The sequence below is a fragment of the Lepisma saccharinum genome, chromosome 14 (assembly GCF_977018435.1).
Source record: "Lepisma saccharinum chromosome 14, izLepSacc3.1, whole genome shotgun sequence".
NCBI lineage: Eukaryota > Metazoa > Arthropoda > Insecta > Zygentoma > Lepismatidae > Lepisma > Lepisma saccharinum.
The window spans coordinates 48,217,151-48,242,855 of NC_139242.1; the positions used below are offsets into that span (position 1 = coordinate 48,217,151).

General features: G+C 38.1%; 1 protein-coding gene across 1 annotated transcript in view; it reads right to left on the reverse strand.

Moving 5' to 3' along the window:
• The window catches only part of LOC145998353 (LIM/homeobox protein Awh-like), a 57,876-nt gene extending 32,671 nt beyond the window's left edge, over positions 1-25,205 (reverse strand). Inside the window, exons 1-2 of the mRNA XM_083134760.1 lie at positions 25,062-25,205; positions 22,081-22,262 (exon numbers count right to left, since the gene is read on the reverse strand). Of these exons, the coding sequence (XP_082990886.1) occupies positions 22,081-22,262; positions 25,062-25,205 (326 nt within the window). The remainder of the gene's footprint in view (positions 1-22,080; positions 22,263-25,061) is intronic.
• Positions 25,206-25,705: the final 500 nt, after the last annotated feature.

A 25,705-nucleotide genomic window follows, 5' to 3' on the forward strand; every position in this document is an offset into this window, starting at 1 on the left:
CTCTAACTGAACTTCAACTATTAGGCATGGAACAACTCTGAACATGTCTAGCGTTTCTAACTATATCTTTCACTGAACTTCAACTACATGAAACACGTCTGAACAATTCTTAAGTTTCTAATTATATATTTAATTAAAGATCATCAACTATCAGATATGAAACAAATCAGAGCATTTCTTAGGTTTTTTACTGCATCTTTTGCTGATTTGGAACTATCAGGCACGAAATAAGTTGGAACTTTTCGTAGATTTCTGAACTGATCTTCAACTGCTAGACACGAATCTATTCTCGGCACGTTATGCAGCTGCACCTTGCATTCATTTATTCATATCAGTCATTTTGCACTGATCCTTCACGCGAAATTAATCTGAATTTATACATCGAGCCTTAGCTGGTAGCTGCTAGCATATTCATAACTGCTAAGTTTTCTATCATTGACTATATTTCTTGCGCTTGTAAATCAATTTCTTACTGATGTTCACTTGTCAACCATGGACTCATTTTGAGCATTCCTTCGCTGAAAATTTTTAGTGCAAATCAAAATTTAAATCTGGGGATTTCAATTTACTTACGTATAATTAGATATACTGAAAGAAAAAGGAAATATACTTGCTATTTATCGTCATGAGCTACTCGAAGGAAGAAGCACGCAAATAAACCAATAGTACCATAATAGTGTTGTGTTTAAATCTTTAAGGCTCCAACCTTCGTTGCTACCAGCTATCAAACCGAGCTACTGCGTTACGGGTCCCAGGTTTGAATCCCGACCTGGTCGTGGATGTTCCCTGTAAGTGTCCCTTCATCAATTTAATCATACGCGTATCATCACTAATCCTCATTATTGTCGCGATTAGCCAAAATGGCAGAAAAACGACGCTAAATAACAAACATCAAAATCAATCTATAAATGTTAAATGACTGTTTGTTATTTTCCATGAAAATAGATTTTAATTCGAGAAACATTTCAGTACAATGTAAATATACCATATTTTTCTGATTGGAGTTTCAAAACTTGCACCGAGTGCAACTCAACTCTTTAGCCTATTCCCTGGCGACGGACACAGACCTGGTCTCCGAAGCGTCGGATTTAAAAACAGTAGAAGTCTCATTCAATTCAATCACCGATCATTGATCAGCTACAAAGCAAAAACTGCTTGTCTAGCTGTTGATCGAGCTGAGTTGTAATTTTGCTTCCAGCTGACCCACCATTGTCGGAGAATAGATTGCTCAACCCCTCTCAAATTTTGAGTACCGTATGGAAGGTCCTATTGCCACAGACAATGAAAAAAATCCTTCGAACCTGGAGAGGAGACAAGATCGATTGATTTAAATCAGGTTGATTTAAATCGCGATTTAAAACAAGATTTAAATCAGGTGATTTTTTTTTGGAAAAAAAAATCACTGATTTAAATCACTTTAAATAAATTTACAGAATAATGTACATAAGGATTTTGTAGATATCGGAATCACTTTCGGTGAAAGTACATTAATCTCTTAATCATTTAATGGCGTTTATTAGGCTCTAAGAAAGGAAACAAAATATATATGTACTGATGGGGTGAATTTCACACGAAAAGAAATGTAATATGCAAACTGTAAACACTCTTAAATCCTCTTGATTTAAAATTCAATAATTTTTATAGGCAAAAATGGCAAATATTTTTTGTAGAAAAATATAAAAAATACTATTCATGTTAAACCATAAATAGTGTCAATATCATTAAATTGTAAATAAACATGGCAGGTAATATTTTGCAAACTATCATTTAAAAAATTGCCAAAATTCAGCTAGAAATACTTAAAAAATATTTTAAGTTTTAGTGTACATCCAGAATATTTTATTTTCACTGGAAGAGAAGTTACTGGAATTATGTATATAGGTTCATTAACACATTCAACAAACATTTCCATAGTATGTTCATATATATATAGTATCAGAAAGAGAAAAATGTATATTTACATTTATTTTTTTATTTGCTATATCAAACTGTTCAAATATTTTACAGAGCCCTTTACTAGAGAAAGCCCTTTCTATAAAAAAAAAAACATATCTATATCTATGGTGCCAAAAGCCTTACCAGCAATTTTAAGCCTGTTTTTTTTTTAAAAAAAAAATCGATCTAATTTTTTTAAAATCCGATTTAAATTTATTTTAATTTCATTAAAAAAACATGATTTTTATTCCCCCTGAGAGGAGATATGAGAAATTTATCATTTAATTGATTTCAATGTAAGCTTTGAGTCTGCATTCTATGAAGGAAGGGGTTGACTTCATTCAAATTAAATGTTCCCGATAATTTTCCCGAAAACGGCGGGAGGATTATAATCCATTTTGAAGGTCCTAGTTATTTCCTTATTAAAATCAACTCTTGATACATGTTAATGTACCTAGGTAGACTGATAAGCGGTTCAAGTTATGGATTGTATTGTTTAATATAAAAATATAAGGCACGAACTTAAACATGTATAAGATTAACTTGCATTCATCATCCCAATAATAATGATAATAATAATAATAATTTCCAGAATTAAAACATAGCTTTTCTATCATTGTTCCTTTATCAGTAAGAAGTTCTTTCCTCTTCATTTATCCATTGTTCAAAGCAATGATAGTTATTATATTATTATTTCATCAGAAAAGTTGTTCGCCGTCTCGGTGACAAAGCGAGTTGAATAATTATTATAATCGGCTCACTATCTCGCCACCAGAAATTCCAGGTTCGAGTCCTCACCAGAGCATGAACGTGCAAGAGTTGTGTGTGATCACCAGGGTCAGGAATTTGATGACCTAATAATATCTGAAAAATTAACTATAAAATGTCCTAAAAATATCAACAAAATGACCTAAAAAAAATTACAAAAAATTTGTCTTTATTTTAGGCTATGACAGTTAGTACGGCTTATTTCTTATTTCTGTAATGTTAGAACTGAAATTACATGGTGTATGTGAATTGTAGGTATCAAAATCATATTCAGAATTAATTATTGCAGTATAGGTAATGTCAAGAGGCATGTTGCTTTCTTTGTTCCTACAATCGCGTGGCGATAGAAATCTTGTTTTCATTGTTACTGACATCAAGGAGATAAATGTCAGTTCCTAGCTGAAAATGAGTGAGTGAAACATAATGCAATTACATTATATTTTTTTGCAATTATGCAAAAAAAAAGACCAGAAAAAGAAGTAAAACGCGAAAAATAGCCAAAAAATGACTGAAAACTTGAAAAAAAATTACCTAAAACTTAAGAAATAGAAAATATAACTAAGAAATGCAGAATAAAAATCACATTTTTATAACCAGAGGTCGTATTCAGGATTTTAATACGTACTTAAGAGCAATGCATACTAAACAAGCAAAAAATATGACATGTTATCAATATCCGGCCCCTGGTAATCACTCTCATCGTTGCATTTGACCAGATATGGCAGAGAAGCTGCGGAAAATAAGAAAAATACAAAAGACAAAGCTTAGTTATGATTATGTTGCTACTTTGTACTATAAAAATACAAATTGTAATAATGAAAATGATAATAAACACAAAACATAGCCTACTGATATCTTACGGTTGAATAGAATGTGTCTGTGCTAACATCTCCTTCTTCCGTGAAAATTCGCATTCAGGGTCCAAAAAGGAAAATATTGATCTGGCGAGCGATTCCCACAGACTACATTAAGAAAACCTGAGCGAAATCTGATTTTTCTGATGTACTTTTTGCTCATTTAGCAAGCGAATACAAAACTGCCTTTACCGAACAGATAATTTCAATATCGGAAGGATATGCTTTTGTTTTAATTTTCGTTCTTTTTTTTACACGAAACGATTTCAAACTATCTAAAGAACTTAGACACTCACTATTACAATACAAGCCACATAAAACTTACACATTTCTAATATCAAGGGTCAGAGGGAAAAACCAAGTAAGCCAACGTTCGTCAAACTCCAGAAAAATGAAATTTTAATTGCAAAACGTTATGGAACATGTAAATGAAAAGGTACGAAAGACATATATGCTTTGGTAATGTATATGAAACTAAAGAAAACATGTTCCAAAGTCAAGTACAGTACGCACATCGCAGGAAATGACAGCACTACTTCGATTACAACAGAAAATTTAATGATTTATATGCAAATACATACTCATATCTCCATATTATGCAAAAATCAATGCTGAAATGTATTATCTTTCCGAAATGTGGCATGTAAGCTCGAAAATGCTATTTTCATTTTCCATGTATTTACGTGTAGCTATTAGCTTTTAGTACATATTTTTCATATTTTAAATATGTTTACATATAATTTCCATATGTTCAAACATTTTCCGACATGTATTCCATATTCATGCTATTGCCACGTTTTACTTCTTCTGTATAATACCAAAAATTTTCCGTTCTTCTCTGTTCTCGTTTTGAGCTCTTTTTTTATTTGAAATCTTGACAATAGGCAATGCATCTTTTATTCTAACATTTCTGTCAATAATAGAGAATGCAAGCTCAATGTTTCACGGTGAAATCCATTGCATATTTTAAGCATTCTTCCTGCGTTGTCGCCTTGTAATCGTGGGTTGCCGGTTCGATACTCGGTGGAGGCACATAGCGGTTCGAATCCCACTTTAAAATGTAGGTCCAGTCCCGATTAGCCTATCTGTGCATAAAGTAGACTTAGAAACTAAACTCAACTCAAATATCCTTCCCATACTTCGTGCGATATTGAAACGCAGTTTTAGTCAATATAAATCTGTCTTTAAGGAAAATAAGAGGAAATTCCCGTCTCAGCACTTAAAAGAATGTTTAGTAATCCATTGCTTTGGTAACAAAAAATAAAGCACATTTGGTATTTTAATTTTGCATTATAATTAATGTCATGTAACCCTAATGCATTTTATTTTGTTATATGATGCGCTTACGTAATGACAATTTCCATTATCGAATCCATCAAGTCCATATTTAAGACCACAGTTTGATTAAAATAACTAAATATATATTTAGAAGTCATTAAGACGTTACCATTACGCAATCGGAGAGTCACTCTGTGTCGATCTAGAACCAGGGACCTCGAAACAACTCGATAGCGAGCGGAGGTATTTTCTGCAGCTGCGAACGATTATCAAGTAATTTTTCTGGTAGCAACAAACAAAGATGAAAAGAAATAACCCGTATGAGCCAGTCGTGTAAATCAATCTGTATGAAATATCGGTATTTTAGTAATTGTCACCCTGACAGATAGGCATCAATCTTTCTTACACCGCCCCGCCTGTTTATAAAAAGAATAACTTCATTATATCTTCAAGTTTTGATGAGCCAAAGAAAATATCTAAAGAATCAACCCATCCTTTGTGGAGTGCCATTTATTTGCAAATCTGGGAAATACGTCCATGACTAGGTAAATTCAACTATCCCTGATATGGGTAATTACAGTTCAAAATGTTCTCAGTGTAGTGCACGTGATGCCATATTCCTGTGAGTTTCGTTCAATAAGCTCTCAAAACGTAGCGCCCACAGAGTTCTCAAATTCTCCAAAGTTCAGAAAACGTAACCTCCAGAGCGTTTACAAATTCTCAAAAGCTCAGAAAAACGTAACCTCCAGAGTGCTTACAAATTCACAAAGCTTAAAAATCGTAGCTTCCACAGTTTACAAATTCTCAAAAGCTCAAGAATCGTAACCTCCAGAGAGTTTACAAATTCACAAAGCCTAAAAAACGTAGCTTCCACAGAGTTTTCAAATTCTCAAAAGCTCAAAAAACGTAGCCTTCAGAGCGTTTACAAATTCACATAGCATAAACAACGTAGCTTCCACAGAGTTTACAAATTCTCAAAAGCTCAAGAAACGTAACTTCCAGAGCGTTTGCAAATTCACAAAGCCTAAACAACGTAGCTTCCACAAAATTTTCAAATTCTTAAAACCTCTAAAACTTATCCTCCACAGAGTTTTGAAATTGTCAAAAATGAACAAAAGTGTAATCCAGCAACATCAAAATTTTGGAAAAGGCACTTGGTACGTTTGAATGAACATATACAAGAAATGTGGCACGGGAGCGGGGGAGTGGACAAGGATGCAAAAATCTCGATTGGAAAGAGAGTTTAGGAAAGGGAGCGTCTCGTTCTCGTCCTCGCCTCGTTGTCGGCGTCACGAGGTTACATACTCGTCCATATCGAGGCATTTTGAAATTCCGTTCGCAGCGTCCCCCTCTAGTCGGTCCTTGCGTTGGCTGCGGAGGCTGAGCGGCCCCGAGAGGAGCCGGGCGTCTGCCATCGGAAATCGAGTTTCGGAGCGATTGGAGCGTGCAGGAGCTGCGTAATCCAATTTTCCAGCCTCACCGAGTCACGTCCCACGCTAAACGAATCGAAAGTAATGCGAGGAATTGCAACCCCCCCTTCCCCTCCCAGCGGCCAAGATTCCAGCGGAGAAATAGAGACTGGCGCGTACAGCCAGAGAGGGAGAAGGGCGGAAGAGAGAGACAGAGAGAGGGAAGGAAGAAGCGAGTGTAGATGGAATATGAGAGGAACCTTTGTAACGGGGAGGAATCTTCCTTACTGACAGAAAATTCTCACTCTCTTTTTGGTGAAATCTCCGTTTTCGGTTGTGGAAATTCTTCGATTTTTCCTTACGGACAGGGTACCCTGAAGGTTATGCAACACACCTAACAATCAGCTGGGCCTTAGATCTGTCCCGTCAACGTCTTTTTTTTTTAATTCTCTCATTCTGAAGAACCACCCTGATCAGACAAAAAAAGTCTGTTTGGAATTTCATCTAGAACGATTCTCGTGTATTTTTACATTTACTTTTGTTGTAGTTTCGTGCTGAATTTAGTGTTCAGCACATTCTTCTCGATTGTGCCGATTTAAATTACCTCGGGTAAGGTTTGAACCTTCCCAACGATTTGTCACAATGGCAGTGTTATATCCAATGTCTTTAGCTCTTTGAAAAGAGCAGGCCTCTTACACTGTTTCTGGAGTGGTTTTTAGACTATTCCTACCTTTTTAAAGTTTTGTGTTTGTCCTATCTAGGTCTCTTTACAACTTGAATTTTTAACACTTCTCAACGGGCTCTTTACCCCCCTTTTTAATTTTAAGGTAAGGGTTTAACATAAGGGGATTTCCCCCCGTATACACTGAAGGTTGCAAAATGGTTATACGTGCCGACGCACCCAAAATTTTAAATCAATCAATCAATCGTGCTGGGATTGTACGGAGATTAGACAATCCGAGGATTTTTGCTCGGTCTCATCTCGATGTCTAAAACTCCAGTTTCGTTCTCGGCTCGGTCTCGAAGTAAAAGCCTCGTTCTCATTTCGAATTCAAACTAAGACATGAGAATGGTTTTAAAAGTGTTTAAAATATACCAAAGCATTAGTTTTCCACAGTAAACATCACATATAAATGTAATCTATCTGTATGATATCAGACAACCACTTCCTCGGTGTGTCTAAATTAGCCACATAATAAAGCAATAAGGCGAAAAGTTGTACACTACATACACTCTATTCCCCCGTAAAATAAAGTCCGCGCGTTCATTATATCCCCAGCGGTTAACAAAGGGAGCGGTACTCTTTGTTAAAAGAAACACCCAAGCTGGCGGTTTTCTTTTGAAGTAGAAGCAACAAACTGTAGTAGGAAAGCAATGTTGCCAAATTGAAGAGAAAGAGGAAAAGCAGAAGGAAATTGTAAGGAAAAAAGAAAAAGGAAGAGAAACAAAATTAAAGAATATGGAAAGAGAAAAGAAATACAGATAAAGATTAAAAAGGAAGTGTTTAAGGGTATTATCGAAGGGGGGGGGATATCCAACTCTTACATATTAGGCCTTAATTGACACGGGGGTTCTGGGGGAAGGGATTCTGAATTAAACGTGGGGGGGGGGGGGCAGTATCCAACTCTAGGTCTTACATTATGGCTGGTATTTTAGTTAGAAGGGGATTGAACATTAAATTGAGGGGGTATCCAATTCTTGTGTATTACTATTGTCTTAGACTGTTGCGGAAATTCTGGTGTGGAGACTGAGAATTATTTTTTTTTGGAGGAGGCAATATCTACTCTTCAATATTGACAGAAAGTCTAAAATTGGCATGGAAATTTTGGTGGTAGGATTGAGTATTAAATTTAAAAGAGGAAATAGGCAGCTCTTGATAAAGTGTTAAATCTTAGATTGTCGAGAGATTTCTGTAGTGGAGAGAGAGTTCGAACATTAAATTTTGGAGACTGTATTTAGCGATATTGTATGTAGTACACGTTTTCGATCCCAAACGTGCCAAAAGAGAAGCTGGAAAAGACAAAATATCTCGGGATCTTAAGGAAGTATTGACACCCCATTAAATTAATATTCTTGAAAGCCTGCAAAGAAATGGGTGTAAACATTTTCTTGCTCGCTTCACCCGCAATCATGTGTTGCGAGAATGCGTGTTTGGCGCTTTACTGAGGTGAATGTGAAGTTTCATACTATAGCTGCATTACAAGACATAAGCGATATTCTCGATATTCATTAATAACATCCCTTCTTAAAATATAATGCTTAGTGTTGGTATACTGCTTAATTTAAAGCAGGTGCATCATTTGGGACAAAAATATATCGAATCCGTATTTCTAACTTGTCACAGGAAAATTTTAAATTTGCACTGAAGATAAAATCCAAGTAATTATTGTTATGCATTATGGTTTGTTACTAAAATAATTATATTTACCCGAGGAAAACGGGGGGTGAGGGCAGTGGCGTGCCCAGGATTGTCGAAAGGGAGGGGTTACGTATACTTTTTCTTGGCAGTCAACCCTCATTTTGTCATATTTTCCTACCTTTGACATTCTTTTTCTTAGGAATACTGGGCCACCTCTTTTTCTTAGGAATACTGGGCCACAGAGGGGTTATAACCCCCACCAACCCCCCCCTTGGGCACGCCACTGGGTGAGGGTGAGTTCTTTGAAAGAGGAACCCTATTATATTATCGCCCTGAGGTTAAGAATTTCTAGCTATGGTTCTGTAATGTCTCGTGAAACAATTTGAATCTGCCATACGGCTGGAGCATATTATTTGGTTTGCCAAGGTTGAATTATTCTATCTTTATCTTAAGTTGTGTAACAATTTGTGTTAAATACTCAAATTGAGTTTTATAAACCCACTCAAAAATACTATTTATATGTATATTTACATATTTTAATTTAATACATTTAACCAATCAATGTGCTAGCTATAAGTTTTTTTCGAAAATCGAACAATCAAAAAATATGGACAATGTAACATGGTATTTCATTCAAATAGACATCAACTATTACACATTCATCCAAACTATTTTCGGAGGTTTATGAACGATTTTAGGGGTGGTCATGAGTGATGGGCACCCCTGTTTAGGGAATAAGGGCAGATCAAGTATAGTGTTCTGTAAAGCTAAGAAAAAAGTTACTTTCGGTAGACACGCTGTCGTAATTAAATACTTTGTGGGGATTAAGATATGGTTTGAGGGCGCGAATGATGTTTTTGGGGGGGGCACATGATATAATCTGGGGGGGCGCATGACATGATTTTTGGGGGGAATGCGCCATTGGCTTTGAGGGGGGAGGATTTTCACTAGCAGCCGTGAGTGATAACTTGCATTATGCAAAGTCTAAGGAAAAACTAGAAGCACAACACTATAACAATGCAACAAAACAGCACCATAACACAACACAACTAGTTAAAAAGAATCAACCCCGCACGTGGTTATGGAGCAAAAATAATGAGAGGCGCCTTGCAACTACAAGAAATGTAAAGAAAATGTGGCAACAACGTCTGAGTGCACGCGCTTATCGGGAGCGGCTTGGCTATTGTTTGCTATTGTTTGCTATTGTTGTCAGTGTTAAGTTTTATAAAAGGGTTGCCGATGGGAATATAATAAACGCGCGGACTTTACCTTTAGCACTACTTCACCTCCTGCCCACTCAAATAGAACAACGCCAATAGCCATTTTTAAATGACCAGTGACGCAACCACAGAGGGAACAGGGGGGCATTGTCCCCCCCCCCCAACCTTGGTCGAAAATAAGTTCTAGGGGGGGCAAACATTGACGGCCAAGTGTACCTGAAGGGGGCAATTACCGCCCAGAACTTCAAATTTTACGCAAATAAAAATACTTTTCGTAAACTTTTCTTACTCGCTTCGCTCGCAATGCCTGATTTTCTTAGTCTTATCAAGTGTTCAGGACCGTAGCTAGGGGACAGCGGGAGACGGCCCTGGGTGCCGAACGATCTAAATGAAAAAAAAGTTGTAAAATTGAATGATTGATTTGTGTCTTTTTTAAAGTCTACTTTATGCACAGAAAGGCTAATTGAGACTGGACCTATAGCTTAAAGTGGGTTCCGAACCACTATGTCCCTCCACCGGGTATCGAACTAGAGACCCATTGATCACAAGGCGACGATGTTACCACTACACCATCGGGGAGGCACAAACGTTGTAAATGATATAATGCCATGGAGTTCCGTGAAATTATTTGCACCCTATTAAATTGATATTAATTTCAGCCTGCAAAATAATTAGATCCCAAAAATTTCTTGCTCGCTTCGCTCGCAATTTTTGTTTGTTCGCTGTAATCCATTGTAAATGACCAGACAGAGAAATAACACTTGTCTTAATTGGTTTTGTTTTAAATGCATGAACAATTCTTTTGAGGAGAGGGAGCGTGCACATTTGAAAGACAATTTATGTAATTTTTGCTGTTGGTTTATTGTGAGATGGATGGATTGGTTGTGTAATGTATTTAAATAATATATGCTGTATATAATATTTATTAAAGAGACTTTCAATACGTACACAATTTAGTGTCCGCGGCTTGGGCATGGATGTTTGCACGTATCCATTCATCATTTCCATCATGCTATCACTCATCCCCATCTTCAAAAATTAGCCAAAAGTAGCACGAGAAGCGAAGTAAAATAAAGCAAATCAATAATAACATTATTAGTAACATTGTTTTTATTAAAATTATTATTATTATTGGTACGTTTATCCTGGTACTTGCCCCCCCCCCAGACAAAAATTCGTGGTTGCACCTCTGTCATTAACATACAAATGAAAAGGAAGAGAAAAGAGAAAAAACAACCACAACAGACAGAGAAAAGGGAAAAATGAGGAACAGTTAGAGACACAAAGAAGAAGAGAGGGAAAGAATAAGACAGAAAAGAGAGATAGAGAGAAGGAGAAGAAGAAGCGACAGAAATAACAGAAAAAGACTAAGGAACCACTGATTTGTACATAGCGTATATTCTAGACTAGTTAAGCTACCTGCGAAAACGGAACCCAGAGACTAAAATCCACAAGAAAAATCGAAATATTTACATAACATTGTCCATTTCATAAGATAATGGTTATTCAGATATTGGAAACCTGATTTGTTTGGAGTTTGCAACCTGTCTGCCATTGCATGGCAACATGGCTTCCTTGAAGATGCCGAGCTCCAAAATGATGGATAGGTAGGTTAGTTTTTGTGCAATAAATTTCAAATCTTTTATTTCATCTTGGCATTGAAGGAACAACATAGCCAGATGTCGGGCAAACCTGATACTGCCCTCTGACACGACCAATGTTGCCAGTACACCTTGTAATTTCCTAAAGAAACTTACATTTTAAATGAATATGCCATAATTAACCCCATAAATCGTCTGTAATGCATAAAATGTGTAAAACTTTGTCGATTCGATGAATACCTACACAGACCATCGATACACTTCGAAAATATTTTGCAAGACACTCAATAGCTGTCTTTTAACCGTTTGTTTTTACAGTCTGGCTGCCTTAGCCGAGACCATGGACCGAAGTGCGCATGCGCCAACCGGACGTGTTCAATGGCTAAATAGGGGTGACGGCACTTTCGCCAGGAAGTGGGTTCCTTGAAAATCGTCTGCTATGGAAACAAGTAAGTTTCAACGTAGTATACGCGAAAATACATAGAGGGATGTTTACGGATTATGTAAGGGTTCAGAAAGAAATACATCAGAAAACAGAACATATCAGGAAAGTATTCATCACGTCACATTGGTAGATAAACTTGTTTGTAAACCTGTAACTTTATTTTGATCATTCAATCAAATTGATCTCCTTAGTAAATATTATAATTAGCAGAATGGTAGTGTACACAACATTAATCAGGATAGTATTCACTAATAATAGTATTATTTTACATAGTATTATAAATGTAGTAACTGAATGTTTTGCGACATTTTCTAGTACAACGAGGGTGCTTTGTAGAATGTGCAACAGGGGCCAAAACGTCCCAGTTTTCTTTATTCCACTTCGAAAGGATTTCTTGCGAATTGTAAGAGCCAGCACAAATCACAAACCCAACACAGCAAGCGGTAATAAATACAACAAGCGAAATACCACAGGCTACTTTGACGAGTGCTTCTCCGTGCTTCCCCTCTCGCGTTTGGAATCGTCCTTTCCCTGTAGTTTCGCCTTCCTTGGCCGGACTATACTTTACATTTTTTTTACACCTTAGTAACTTTTTCCGCATACTGAACATTCATGTAGATCATGATTTTCTTGTTGAATGTTGGTAAAATATCCGGTGAACGCATCAATATACTTATATATATATATATATATATATATATATATATATATATATATATATATACATATATACATACATGGTATATCAGAGGAAATAGTGCAAACTGAAATGGTGAAAATACACGATAGTAGAAACCAAAAAGTCTCAGTAAACATGGGGTCGCGAACGAACCGTTTACGAGATAATTTCGAATGTATGGTTACGAGCCACCACTGACTTGATTGTTTGTACACATCGTACGCTTGTCACTTTACAAGTGACGTGCCTGTTATGCCTTCCGTCCTGTAATTTTTTGCTTCTACTATCATGTACTTTTCACCGTTTCACTTCTGATACACCCTGTATACATATAAATCAGAATCATCCAATCATGTTCTCAATTTTTCGTTCATTATTTTGGAGGCTGCATCATCTTCACCCTCTCCCAACGTTTATCTACAATGCATCCGTTCACACCATCAAGCGAAAGCGTTAACGCGCACTTGAAAGGACCCTCGAGTGCACACTCGTTCCCTTGGCGCTCTAGAACGGAGCAAGCCAAGAAACTCCCGTCATTTCGAACATCATTAATTAACCTCGTCACAAATCTTGGAGAGCAAGAAGAAAGAATTGGGGGGGAGGGCGAGCCGGAGTGTACACAGCGCGGGGGAGGCACCGGCGCAACCCCCTAATTGACAGGTGCCGTGTTTGTTAACAACGTCTTTCCTGCGACCCCCGCCACCTCTCGTCGACAAGCATTGTTAGCCCTCGGACCACCGGCGCGCCGGGAAAGGGTCAACGGAGATATCCCGTCCGCCATTGTGGAGAGAAGCCGCTGCGTCATAGCACGGTGCTTATGCGTTCCGCCGGGACTGAGATTGCAAAAATTTTTCCTCTGCCCCCACAATGGAGGTGCCGGAATGACACGGAATACAGGGGCCCTCCCGCAGGGTCCCTGTGGTTTTTTGTGCCTTCCTTTGTACACTTTGTTTTTCTTTCTTTTTTGGTGCTGGCTGCGTGGAATATCTCTTGTATCAACAGAGGACTGTGTATAGCAGGTCTTCCATTGAACCAGTACTGAAACACCTCTTCCTTTTTTTCTGTTCCATTAACGCTTCGACTTTCACAGATCCTTATTATTTTTTTTCCTGCTCGAGGCTAATTATTAACCATTTTGGTTTGTAACAATTGAGGTCCGTCTCCCTCCACCCCCTCTTTTAAAAAATGAGAGTTTGTCAAATTTGATAACTCTACACTAGGGATGGCCAAATCCGGATAATTTTCTATCCGGTTATCGGATATTCTGGTACACGGATTATCCAAAATGTCCGGATATCCGAAAGTATGAATTTTCCGTACATTATTATCGTTTGTTCGTTTTACGAGTTACCCATATATTTTCCATTCGTAATGTTCGTGTTTCACAGTGCGGATTCTCAACAAATTCTTCATCAAATCTGTACGATCCGGGTATCCAAATTATCCAGATATTCAGATTATTCGGATATCCGGATATGAACCTGTAGTTTAAACTAAATTCGTTTCTTTACACAACATTTTTGAGCGAGGCAGTTCGACAGACATAATTCGATTCCTTTTTAAATAGAAATTTTCTATTCGTGTAAATGATCTTTAATTCTTTTTAGTGAGAGTGTAAACAATTTAAATTCAAGTTATAAAATGTTAAAATGAGGGGATCAAAATTGCGCTCTATAAATTACACAGTGCTACTAGATTAATTTACTGTACAGTGTGCCTCGACCGGGAATCGAACCGGGTACACTTTATTACAAGGAAACGGTGTTACCACTGTGCCATCGGAGAGACCCAAAAATGAGTGTGTCACAGAGAAAGAGAAAGGGAGAGGAGGAGGCGAGAACTTTGATCAAAGAAGGAGAAGAGAAAAAGAAAGAAGACAAAACAAAAGAGTGGGGAGAATGAAGAGAAGACAAGCTGCAGCCAACTAAGTATAATGATAAAACCATTGACGATAATGAAAGTATCCAAGATCTCTTTGCAAAGTATTTTGAATCCGTATATTCCAAAGAACCATCTTCCTACTAAGATCCGCATCCTAATGTAAACATGAACTCACTTCCTAGTATCTTAAATATCTCTGAAATATCACTAAATGAAATTGAGGAAGCTATTAAAAAACTCAAACCTAAAAAATCCGCCGGCCCTGATTCAATCCCCCCTTATGTAATTAAAGGATGTTCGGAAATTCTTAAGTACCCTCTTCACACCATTTTCAACTTGGCTATCAGAACTTCGATATTTCCAGCAATGTGGAAAACAACTGAAATCTGTCCGATTCCCAAAGCCGCTGATAAGGCTGACATATGTAACTACAGGCCTATTGCAAAATTGTCAGTACCAGCAAAACTCTTCGAGCAGATAATATACAAACATATATATTTTCATATTAAACCCATTCTTTCCCCCAAACAGCACGGATTTGTGCAAAAGCGCTCAACCGTAACCAATCTTGTCGAACTGACAAGCTACATTGCACCCAGTATAGCTAATAAAGGGCAAGTTGACGTTTTATATACAGACTTTTCAAAGGCATTCGACACGGTTCACCACGATATATTAATACAGAAATTAGCCAACAATAGCCTTTCTCCTCCACTTATTACCCTTCTTTCTTCCTATCTGCAGAACCGCCGACAATATGTCGTGTATCAAGGCTGCAGATCAACCGAATTCGTGGCCAGTTCAGGAGATTCACAGGGGTCGAACCTTGGTCCCTTGCTATATTTAATTTTTATAAACGATTTGCCAGAACTAGTCACAAAATCTGAGACATTAATATTTGCTGATGATGTTAAAATATATAAAAATATCGAAAACGCTGATGACTGTACAATATTACATGAACAGCTGAATAACTTGCTTCAGTGGTGTGAAATTAAGAAAGTCAGCCTAAAGCTAAATAAATGTAAACTTGTATCATTCACCCACAACAGATACCCTATTCAACATTCATACACTATTTCTACTATGTTAGTACAAAGTGAGAATATAGTTACCGACCTAGGGGTCACTTTTGACCAAAAGTTAACATTCCAATCACATATTGCCCGCATTTTAAGCGAAGCTCACAGAAATGTGGGATTTATAATGAGAATGGGTAATCAATTTAGAAAAAGGAAACATTTCTCTTGCTGTATTATACGCTCGTCAGATCTAAACTCGAATATGCTTATCTTGTTTGGAACCCGCAATTCAAGAAAGATATCGAAAAATTAGAAAAGCTTCAAAATAAATTTCTCAGATATCTACTATTTAAACTTGATGGTACATATCCAAAACTCACTCCTAGCAACATATTACGCGAAATCTTTAATATTCCGTCACTCGACGAAAGGAGGCAAACAAGTCAAATAACTTTTCTATCCAAGCTTATCAATGGTAAAAATAGATTCTTTTAATCTGTTGTTGAATTTAAATTTTTATGTGCCAAACTATACGTTAAGGCCCAGAACTGATCTCTTTCAAATCCCCCTTGGAAGAACCAAAATGACCGAAGCTGAACCCATGAGGAGAATGTGCAAGTTATTTAACTCAGTTTCTAAGAATAATCTAAGCGTAGACCTATTTAAATGTAATTGTAACATTAGATCTATTCGCTGAATTTCTGTATGTTTTGTTTTGTTTTGTTCATTGAATCTTGGTTTTCATTCAGCTTGTAAGGTTATATCCAACAGTTTAGCGTCATTTATTATTTTATTGTCTCTGTGTTCCCTTTGCTTCTATAATCTAATAATTAATTTCTTCTCAGAATTGTATTTAAATGTAAAATGTATATTGCGTCATTCATACTTCTTGTTAATTTTCTTAGTTATGTTCTTGTTTATGTAATGGTGTCATCCCATATTGAACACTGTAATTGGGCATGCGCCTGTTGTGTCTTAATTAAAATAAAATAAATAAAATCATACTCTCTCTGTCTCTCTCTCTCTCTCTCTCTCTCTCTCTGTCTCTCTCTCTCTCTCTCTCTCTCTCTCTCTCTCTTGAAACCATTTCTGACTTCTTTCTGACATTACATATTTTCATTTTTGGGAACTTTTCTCGTACATCAGATGGTCGGTTTGTCTAACTTTTGACTTTCTCCTCTCCCTAAATTCATCAAGGGAGCAGAAGTTGTCGCCATTGCTTGTGACATATTAATGAAAATTCTTCACTGAGTTTTAGATTTTGGTTGTTCAGTCTTTGGGAAAAGTCGAATTTTATATTTCACGGGGAAAGTTTTCTTCTGTGTGTGGATTTTTTTTTTTGGCAGATATCAGAGAGACGCTGGGATTTTTAGAAACATATAAATGTTTGTAAAATTATTTATCAAGATAACATACAAAATGTTTCCTCTGAAAAGGTTTTCAGCGATCTGGAAACAAACTAGGAGAGGCAACACTGTATAATTCTCGCTCATTTCCAGGTGCGATATTCAAATCAAAGTTGTTATGTTTTGTTCGTCGATGCAGGTACCTCATCACCGATACCCGTGTGATTTCGTACGTGAAGAAATCACAGTTTAACTACCTTGTGTACTTACAGATTCGTGATCACACACGTACCAAAAATATCTATTTTGCACGTTATCTTCAGAGCAATCCAGCTAGTGAGTCAACAAGCATTATGCTTTCGGCTTGGAACAATGCCCCCCCCCCTCTTTCGGTTCTTTTTTTTAAATGATTCCGCCGCGAAATCTGCCTCGTTGGAAGCTGTATTTACCGCTGGTGGCTGTGAATTTCTAATGGTAGGAGGTTGGGTGGGGGAGGGGGGACGAGATAGGATTTGCAGCAAGCACGGAATAGTAATTGTATTTGCTCCGGTCGAATGAACAATTGAAGATCATGGCGCGCAAATGGTAATCTTATTGTGTATTCCCAACTATTGATCGAAGCTAAAGGAGGGTGGAAAAGCAAAACGCTTGTTCGTGTGTGTGTATTCTGACGACACAGCAGCAGCGCCCCCTAGAATCAAGGGAGTGAGCAATGCTCCAAGTAAATAGTTACCCAAAATATTTCAAATGCAGATTCGGAGTCCGTTTTTCCATCTCTCCCTTTCTCATTCGCGGACGATCAAAGGACTTCGGTGCGAATTAAGCGCCGCGAATTCTACATGCAAATCGTCTGCAGCACACTTTTTTTTATTCGTATTTCTCTTTTCTCGCTATCTCTTTTGTTCTTTTTTTATCCCCCGCTCTTGCTCTTTGCAAGGGGCAAAATTACCACCGGAATAAAAAAAAAATCCTATTTGATTGACGACTGAGTCGGCACCGCACACACACGGATAGGCATTAGCATGATAGACGCGGAATTTCAGAAGAAAGAGAAACCGTGCAGAGGAACTGGGAAACTATATACATGACTCAGCGGCTGGAGAAAAGAAAAGCATGGGGAATTGAATGGAATGGCTGGGCCAATAATAACACTGCAAAACTACACTGAATAGAAACCAGGGTACCATACACATGCTTAAGATTTACAGAGATTATAATTCTTTTCTAGTAGATTCCGCTAAGGATGGTATCAGGACAGCCTTCTAAAATGCAAGATCAGAACGAGACTCAACGCCTCATTGGTTCATTTGACTTGGTTCTCTGCCACTTATGGATAAGTGATGAACGTACACTCACAAAGAACACTCATGCCCAGATCCGGGATTCGATCCCGAGACCCCTGAGTCGTAGTGCGCTGTGCTAAACATTCTGCCACGGAAGTCTGCACATGAGGCCCTTCGAGACTTGCAGACACAGTGGTGGTTCTGGTGCTGGTGTGTAACCAGATGGCTTTCAATGACTTGCATGAGCCATGCCTTCACAGTATTCTGATATTTAATTTGACGTGCTCTAATTACTATTCAATAATAAGAAGTTTAAATATTGGAGTAAATACAATACAAATACTATTGTTGCATTGAAAATGTTTTAGGTTTAACATAACGAAACTATCCTATTCTGCAATGTTAGTCTTCCTTCAATTGCTACACAAGTTTCAAACCCCTCGACTTTGTCACTGACAAGTCCATTTACATTAGAATAATTCCCCCTTCGTAGCTTGGAACTTTCAAAGGCCTGCAAATGCTTCATCTTTTCTAAATATTATAAAATTATTTATTAACGGCGATAGAAATCCCTCTATAATATTTTTAAGTGAAAATTATTAGGAGGCAACTACCCCCTCTGTAAGGTACATTTCATAACCATGGACGTCCGCAGGATTTTTTCCAGGGAGGGGCAAGGAAGGTATTTTTTTCAGGGGGGCAAACAAGGTACATTTCCCCCAATAATAGTGTTGTTCCCTCAAAAAATATTGCTTAAATCTTAACTTATCATATTCATGCAATAATTAACACATATTATTGTGGCTGAAATGAAATTTTATGTGACAAATATATAATTTTTGGTTAACAATCATTTTCCAGGAAGGGGGCACGGCTCCCCTTGCCCCCGCATCCGGACGTCCATGGTCATAACTGCATCAACAATCGAGTTGCCCATGACCCAATTTAAAACCTTTGTATCAATACGAACATTATTCTCCTAAACATTATCTGAACCACATTATGGTTCCATAACAACATATAAATGGTACGAACAAGTACCAAAAAGAAACAATCCTCTAGCGCTATCGTTGCATTTTCATCCTTAAGCGAGCGGAAGGTACGTGTGCGATGCAATCAGATACTTACCGTGCAATACGGCCCCTGCATTAACAACATGTGCGGCGCTCTTCAACACATCCTCGTCATATTTTGTCAGTGCCAAGTGTTTGTTACATCACGAAGGGGAAAGCCCTACACAGCGAAAACAGGTCTCGGGCACCTGCCTTCCATGACGTCACGTTCTCTAGTTGCTTGAAATTTACCAGCGCCATCTGCTGTTTGAGAGTTTGTTCCAGAAGTGAAAGCGGGCGCCTCCAAGCGGAGGATACGGTGAACTTCTTGCAGGTGCTAATTTAAACCGCAGGAGGTTTGATGCCTGGGATCAATGTCTGCCTAATACACTTGTCTGTGGTAATACTTAACATTGTTGAATTCTTTGCAAACGAAGTAAGGAAGGGAGGGTGTAAATATGGCAACACGAGAGCACCCGGGAATATTTTCATCTGCGATGACTGCTATAGCTATGTGAAGAATTTTGACCTCTAGCTGAAAGAATGATAGAAAATTTTAGTTTATGTAAAGGCCAATCGATGGCGCAGTGGTGGTGTTACGTCATCCACCCCACCGATTTCAATGTAATGTATTCTCAAGCATTCACTTACACTTTCAGCTGGCACACTCTTGGTAACTATTCTAACCAAACACCTGACGTGACGGTATTATTTTGATTAACACTATTTTATTTAGTTTTGTAGAAGTAGTATTATTATTTAATATTATTTGTTGAGCTCTGATCCGAATGATCGTCTTTTCAGACAGAACGGGGGGATATATACAAATACATTATTAATAACAGATAATGCGCAATGTAATAAAAGTATAATTCGGATTGTTATTTAAATCCAGTGAATAAAACAGCAGAGAGAGTCACTTGTTTATTTCACACTACTTCTATTTGATTATTAAATGAAAGTTGTGGTTACGTAAAATTGTATTAATATTATTGTGGAAATTGTTACCATATATTCAGTGACAGTTTATATATTTCATTATTATTGTTCAAATGCAATTATTAAGCTTGTTAATAAACGGTCCTAGTTATCCAGTGCATTTTCATGTCTTGATTAAAATAATTAATAGAGTTGCTGACTTAGTACCACGAACCTTTGGAAAACCAGTTACGATATCGTTCATCTGTATTCCGGAAGGGTATTCTACAGCCCAATTGAAAACCAAAATCTTGTATCGTAATTTCCGAACCAGAACAAGAACGAAGGGGCTATACTGAGAGGGAAACAAATGACTGTCCACTTTAGTTCGCTAGTTGGCCGCGGTGTTTCTGTAGGTTAAATACATCCATGGTTCCATCAGATTGAACTACGGAGAGATACAACGCGAATTCGGACGAGATATGTTCGTTTGAATGTCCCCTCTCTCCTGTTTTACAGAAATCCAATATGGTGTTCGAATGCCAGCTGCTGGTTTGCTACCATAGGTTTAGTATAGCCCAGAGGGTTTTCGCGCCAATGCGATATAATATTCTTCTGAATATCTCTAAGGATTGTCCTATATTATTCCCAAGGGTAACCATGCAATATAGAAAAGGATTGGAATTATATATGTTCTCAAAAATTAACTAATACTGCAACACGGGGAAACAAAGGGTAGGGGTGAGTATCTCTCCTGTGGATTTCAAATCTTAGATCATTATTAAGCTGGATATACAAGTTGTTGCTACGAGCAAACGTTTTGACACTAATTTGCAGCACATTTACATTCAGATGCGAATGAGATAGTGCTAAATGTATATCATTAACGAAGTTAGAAAAAAATATTTAAAAACACGATCTATTGTTACTACGCAAGATACTTTGAACACGTTCTTTCAGACGTCATCGGAAAGCACATTCAAGTATAGTTTTGGTCTCCCCGGTAGCGTAGTGGTAACGTTGTCGTCTTATAATAAGGGGCCCCGGGATCGATACCCGGTGGAAGTTCTGATCCCACTTTAAGCTGTAGATACATTCCCGATTAGCCTATCTGTGCATAAAGTGAACTTACAAACTCAAACTCAAGTGACGTTTTCCTCGCTCTATAAAATATCTTGTAGTTTGTGAGAACATCTATCGGAGACCATCATCAACCATTCCTCTTGAGTTTTCAATTCATCTTAGACGCTAACCGGACACACACCCACTTTAGGCCATCAAACTAGTTCCGGGTTCGATTCATAGTGTTGAGATGGTTCTAGTGCCTCTTTAAAATTTTGACGTGCCTATCTGTGAGTTAACTATAAACAACTATTTGATCTACAATTTTTTAATTTGAAAATGTTCATTCGTACAGTAGGGAGGGGCTATGTGTTGTTGACTTGCAAGTGGATCTGAGAAGATCGGAAGGAAAACTCGAGGCCAGTTTTGGATTGGATTCAAGTGAGACAACATCATAGAAGAAAGGGCTGAGGTATGTACATACCAGGAGGACGGAGGCCTCACTCCGATCTCATCGTGGTCTGGGCCCATTTACATAACCTCTCGCTAGCCCCGTTATATTTTGCCCTGTACTTAGATCCCGATAAGAATTTAACAAATAAGGAAGGAGAAAACAATGTGAGATAGGAACTTACGTACATCGTTGAAATTCCTACAACGTGGCGTTAGAATACGTATGATTTAAAGCACTAGACAATGGACAATGTCCAATTAATATTGCATGCTCATATTGTGAGGGTCCACAGGAGGAACAAGCCCTGGAAACTTTGGCGAGGACGTGAGCCTGCAACCTTAACCAATTACTAAACACTTGTAAAATGGAAATATGATCTTAGGTTCACATTCTGCAACAGGATGTTCTTGGTTTCCTCAAAAACCCCTGGCGAATGCTGCGGTGACACGCTTAAAGAAGACCATGGACTCTTTCTTTCCCTCCCGGCTAGCGACCAGGCGAATAGGGTGCTTACCTGGCATAGTCTCCCTTGCAGTAGATGTTTCCTTCCTTGATGAAGCAGGACGGCTGCCTGTCAAGGGCGGACTGGCAGACGCAGCAGCGGAGGCAGTTCCCGTGCCAGGACTTCCCGTTCACCTTCAGCAGGAACTTGTCCGTGATCTCCTCCCGGCAGCCGTGGCACACCTCGTTGCTCACCTGGAACGCAACAGGAACGCTTGGATCACTCAGCGTGCGATGGAAGGCTTACGGTTTAAAATAAACCCCTTGTGTGTTCGCAACCAAGACAAACAAGAGAGTTAAATGGGTTGCAGAATTTCTAGGATGTAATGGACCTTTGGCCGACACCGGGGCAGACATTTTCGAATTTTCCTCTGGATAATCCAAACTCTAAAAAAAATATATACATACTTAGAATTATTTCTAGAGCAGTCACGTGAATCCTCATGTGGTTTCCTTTCGCTGTTGTTGTTGTTGTTCATGTTGATCAACATGAATGCTCTAGAAGGAATTCTAACTAACTCTCTAGACTTCTTAAAGTCGAAGGTTTATGGCTGCAGCAACACAAGCCTTACATCTGTTCCTATCCTGGCTAAAATAAATCCAATCTTTTCCACCGATTTCCTTTAGGTCCACGTCAACATTACCCCTCCATCTTAGTCTTGGCCTTGCTACAGGTACCGCCATGACTCCCAACAAGAATACTGTAAACTCTTATTTCCTCTCCCATTCGTGCCACATGGCCTGCCCATCTAAGTCTTCTTGATTTAATTCTAAAGAAGGAATTCTAAACATGTGTAATTTTTCAGTTTTTGGAATATCAGCGGTTTTTGAAAGCATAGGAAAATTCGAAAACAGCTGCCCTGGCGTCCAGCAGAGTCTTAATGTCCAGCAACCATGTATATTTCTTCACATGAAACCGCTATGGCGAATATACCAGGTGGTTATAATTAAAGTACGGGTGTTCAGAGTGGTACAGCACGGACTGTAATGAGAGTAGCAGTCTGAAACTTCGTAGATATGCTAATGAAGCAATGCGCTCGCGAATTATGCAAAAAAAAAATAATAGTTCCAATTCTCGCCACCAAGGTAAAAATGGCGCTGCAAGCAGTCAAAACTTGGTATAGTTACAGGAAAAACACTATAAATCGCAGAAAACAATACTCTTTGTAATAAAATATCGCTACAATTTCACTATTCGAATTACATGAACATTACTAAAGGAAAAAGCAACAAGCGTCACCAACAACAACCAGGGAGCTCACACAATGGTTAGGCAATGTCACCGACTTTGACGTCAGAGTTACGGAAAATTCCACGTTTTGACTGCTTACAGCGCCATTTTTTACCCTGGTGGCGAGAATTGGAACTTTTTTTTTTTTTTTTTTTGCATAATTCGCGAGCGCATTGCTTCATTAGCATATCTACGAAGTTCCAGACTGCTACTCTCATTACAGCCCGTGCTGTACCACTCTGAACACCGTCACTTTCATTATAACCACCTGGTAGTAACCACACTCCGTTTTATCTCACTGGCATGATCTCTCATATAGAGTCACAGTAATATTTTAGATACATGCAAACTTCGACCCCAAAAAATCAAAAAAAAAAATTCAATAGTTTGAAAGGGAAGGCAAGACGAAAATGTATTGAGGAAGTAAGAGTATAATGAAAATTGTTACCAAAGCGGAGAGGCAGAGAGGCGGGGATGGGAGGGATGTAAATAAGGAATCTGGAAACTTCCTTACCTTATGTCTGGACAGAGAGGGGTAAAATAGTTGAGAGGAGAATGAAAGTGAGTGAAAATGGTTTATCATAATTGGTTTTAGCAACTGCAAAGTAAATAGGGACCAGATTTATAGGTACCAGAATAAGTATTACATGTGCAAATATATGTTTAGTCATTTTAATCGAAATATGGAAATAAGTATGGACTTACAGTTATGAGAAATGACAATTTTCGTTAAGCATGTGGATCACCGAGCTAAATAAAATGGCTAGGTTATTTTAAGAACGATTATGTTTTAACTATTATTAATCTTCTTTTTTTTTAATTTCTGATTTATGTAGTGAATGTATGTTATTACAACCCTCTTCTATGTATCTAACCTTATTCTGTAAATAGTTTTATGCATATATGTTAAACACACAGTGTTGTATAAAGGTGTAAGTCTGTTCACAACACTCAAATAAATAGATTTCAATTCAATTCAAATGTTTGAAAATACGGAAATTACAAGTGAAATTACTAAAATGGTGCTAAAGCTAATATAGTATATACATGTATAAAATACGGACATTTAAAATAGGATTTTTCCAACCTGTGACAATAACTTTGATTTTAGAATCAAGTAACAAATATACGAGATACATTTTTTGAGACAAAATTTATATATATTTTGCTAGTGTTGTTGACAGTGTTAAATTAGGAGACCAATTTCAATTGAAAGAGGGGTGTGAACACTTTTGTTCATGAATTAAAATGGGGTGGTGTGAAATACATGATATTTGTAATAGGAGAAGAAAGAGAAACGTCTCTTTAAAAACGAAGCGGAAATTCGTACATTCTATGTCGAACAAGGAAAGATTAACGACCCGTTAAATGAACAGAGCCTAACTACCGAAGAAATAAGCACATATCAGAGAGGCATCGGTGATCTTGCCAATGGACGACGGCATACGTAATTCAATATGATGGTCGATGCTATTTTATTTGAAGGATCATTCCACTTAATGCGATGGACATTATCTTTTATCGTGAGATGTGACCAAGAGAAACATAGCGTTGCTGCATAGTATCCACAATAACGATATCATCAATAATGGGAGAGACGGTAGCATTGGATTTCCAGCGGGCCTAGGGACTCTCACCGTGGCAGGGTGTGTGCGGGGAGGCCGCGAGAGATGTCACAGCATAATAACAGGAGTAACTGAAGGGACAATGCTTCTGCCAAGTCTGAACAGGTGGAAATGTTGCAGCGTAATGTCGCGACTGACCCCTGAGCCACCGTAAGGGCTGTCTCCACATTGTTCGCGGCCCAGGAATTCCCGAAAGTCTCCGATGTCATCTTCGATAAAGTTTTCTCTTATCTCTTTCCGCTTACCCGCGGCTGTTCCTTGCAACGACAGCTTTTGGCACATCGTTTATCATTCGGGCAACAACCAAATCCCCGTGTGAAACCCGACTCCTTCGTATTGTTCCGAGCAAGAAGATGAAAAATACCAGCTGACCCCTGTGGTTCGATGGTGTTGCGGTGTTGATGTAAACTCGGGCACGACCAAAGATTGGAAATGTGTTGTTTTGACTGTGCTGTGAAAGTGTACAAGTGGTCAGGGTGTGAAATCCTTAGGGGGACAGGAATAATTCCCTCCGCCAACAATCTGGTCTTAAACATGGCACCGCACCAAAACTTTACTGGATGGGGGAAAGGTTTTGCTACAACTTGAGCAATTAGTTTTGATTTCAAATATACATTACTAAGAAAAATATCCAAAACACACTCAAAGGAACGAAGGATAATGTCTGTCTCTTGAATCTGTGCATGTTTGTGAATTTTGCATGCTCTTTCTATGTCTCTTTGTGTCTCACCCCTCTCTCCCTCTCTCTCTCTTTCAAGACCATTAACAGATCTACACCTGTA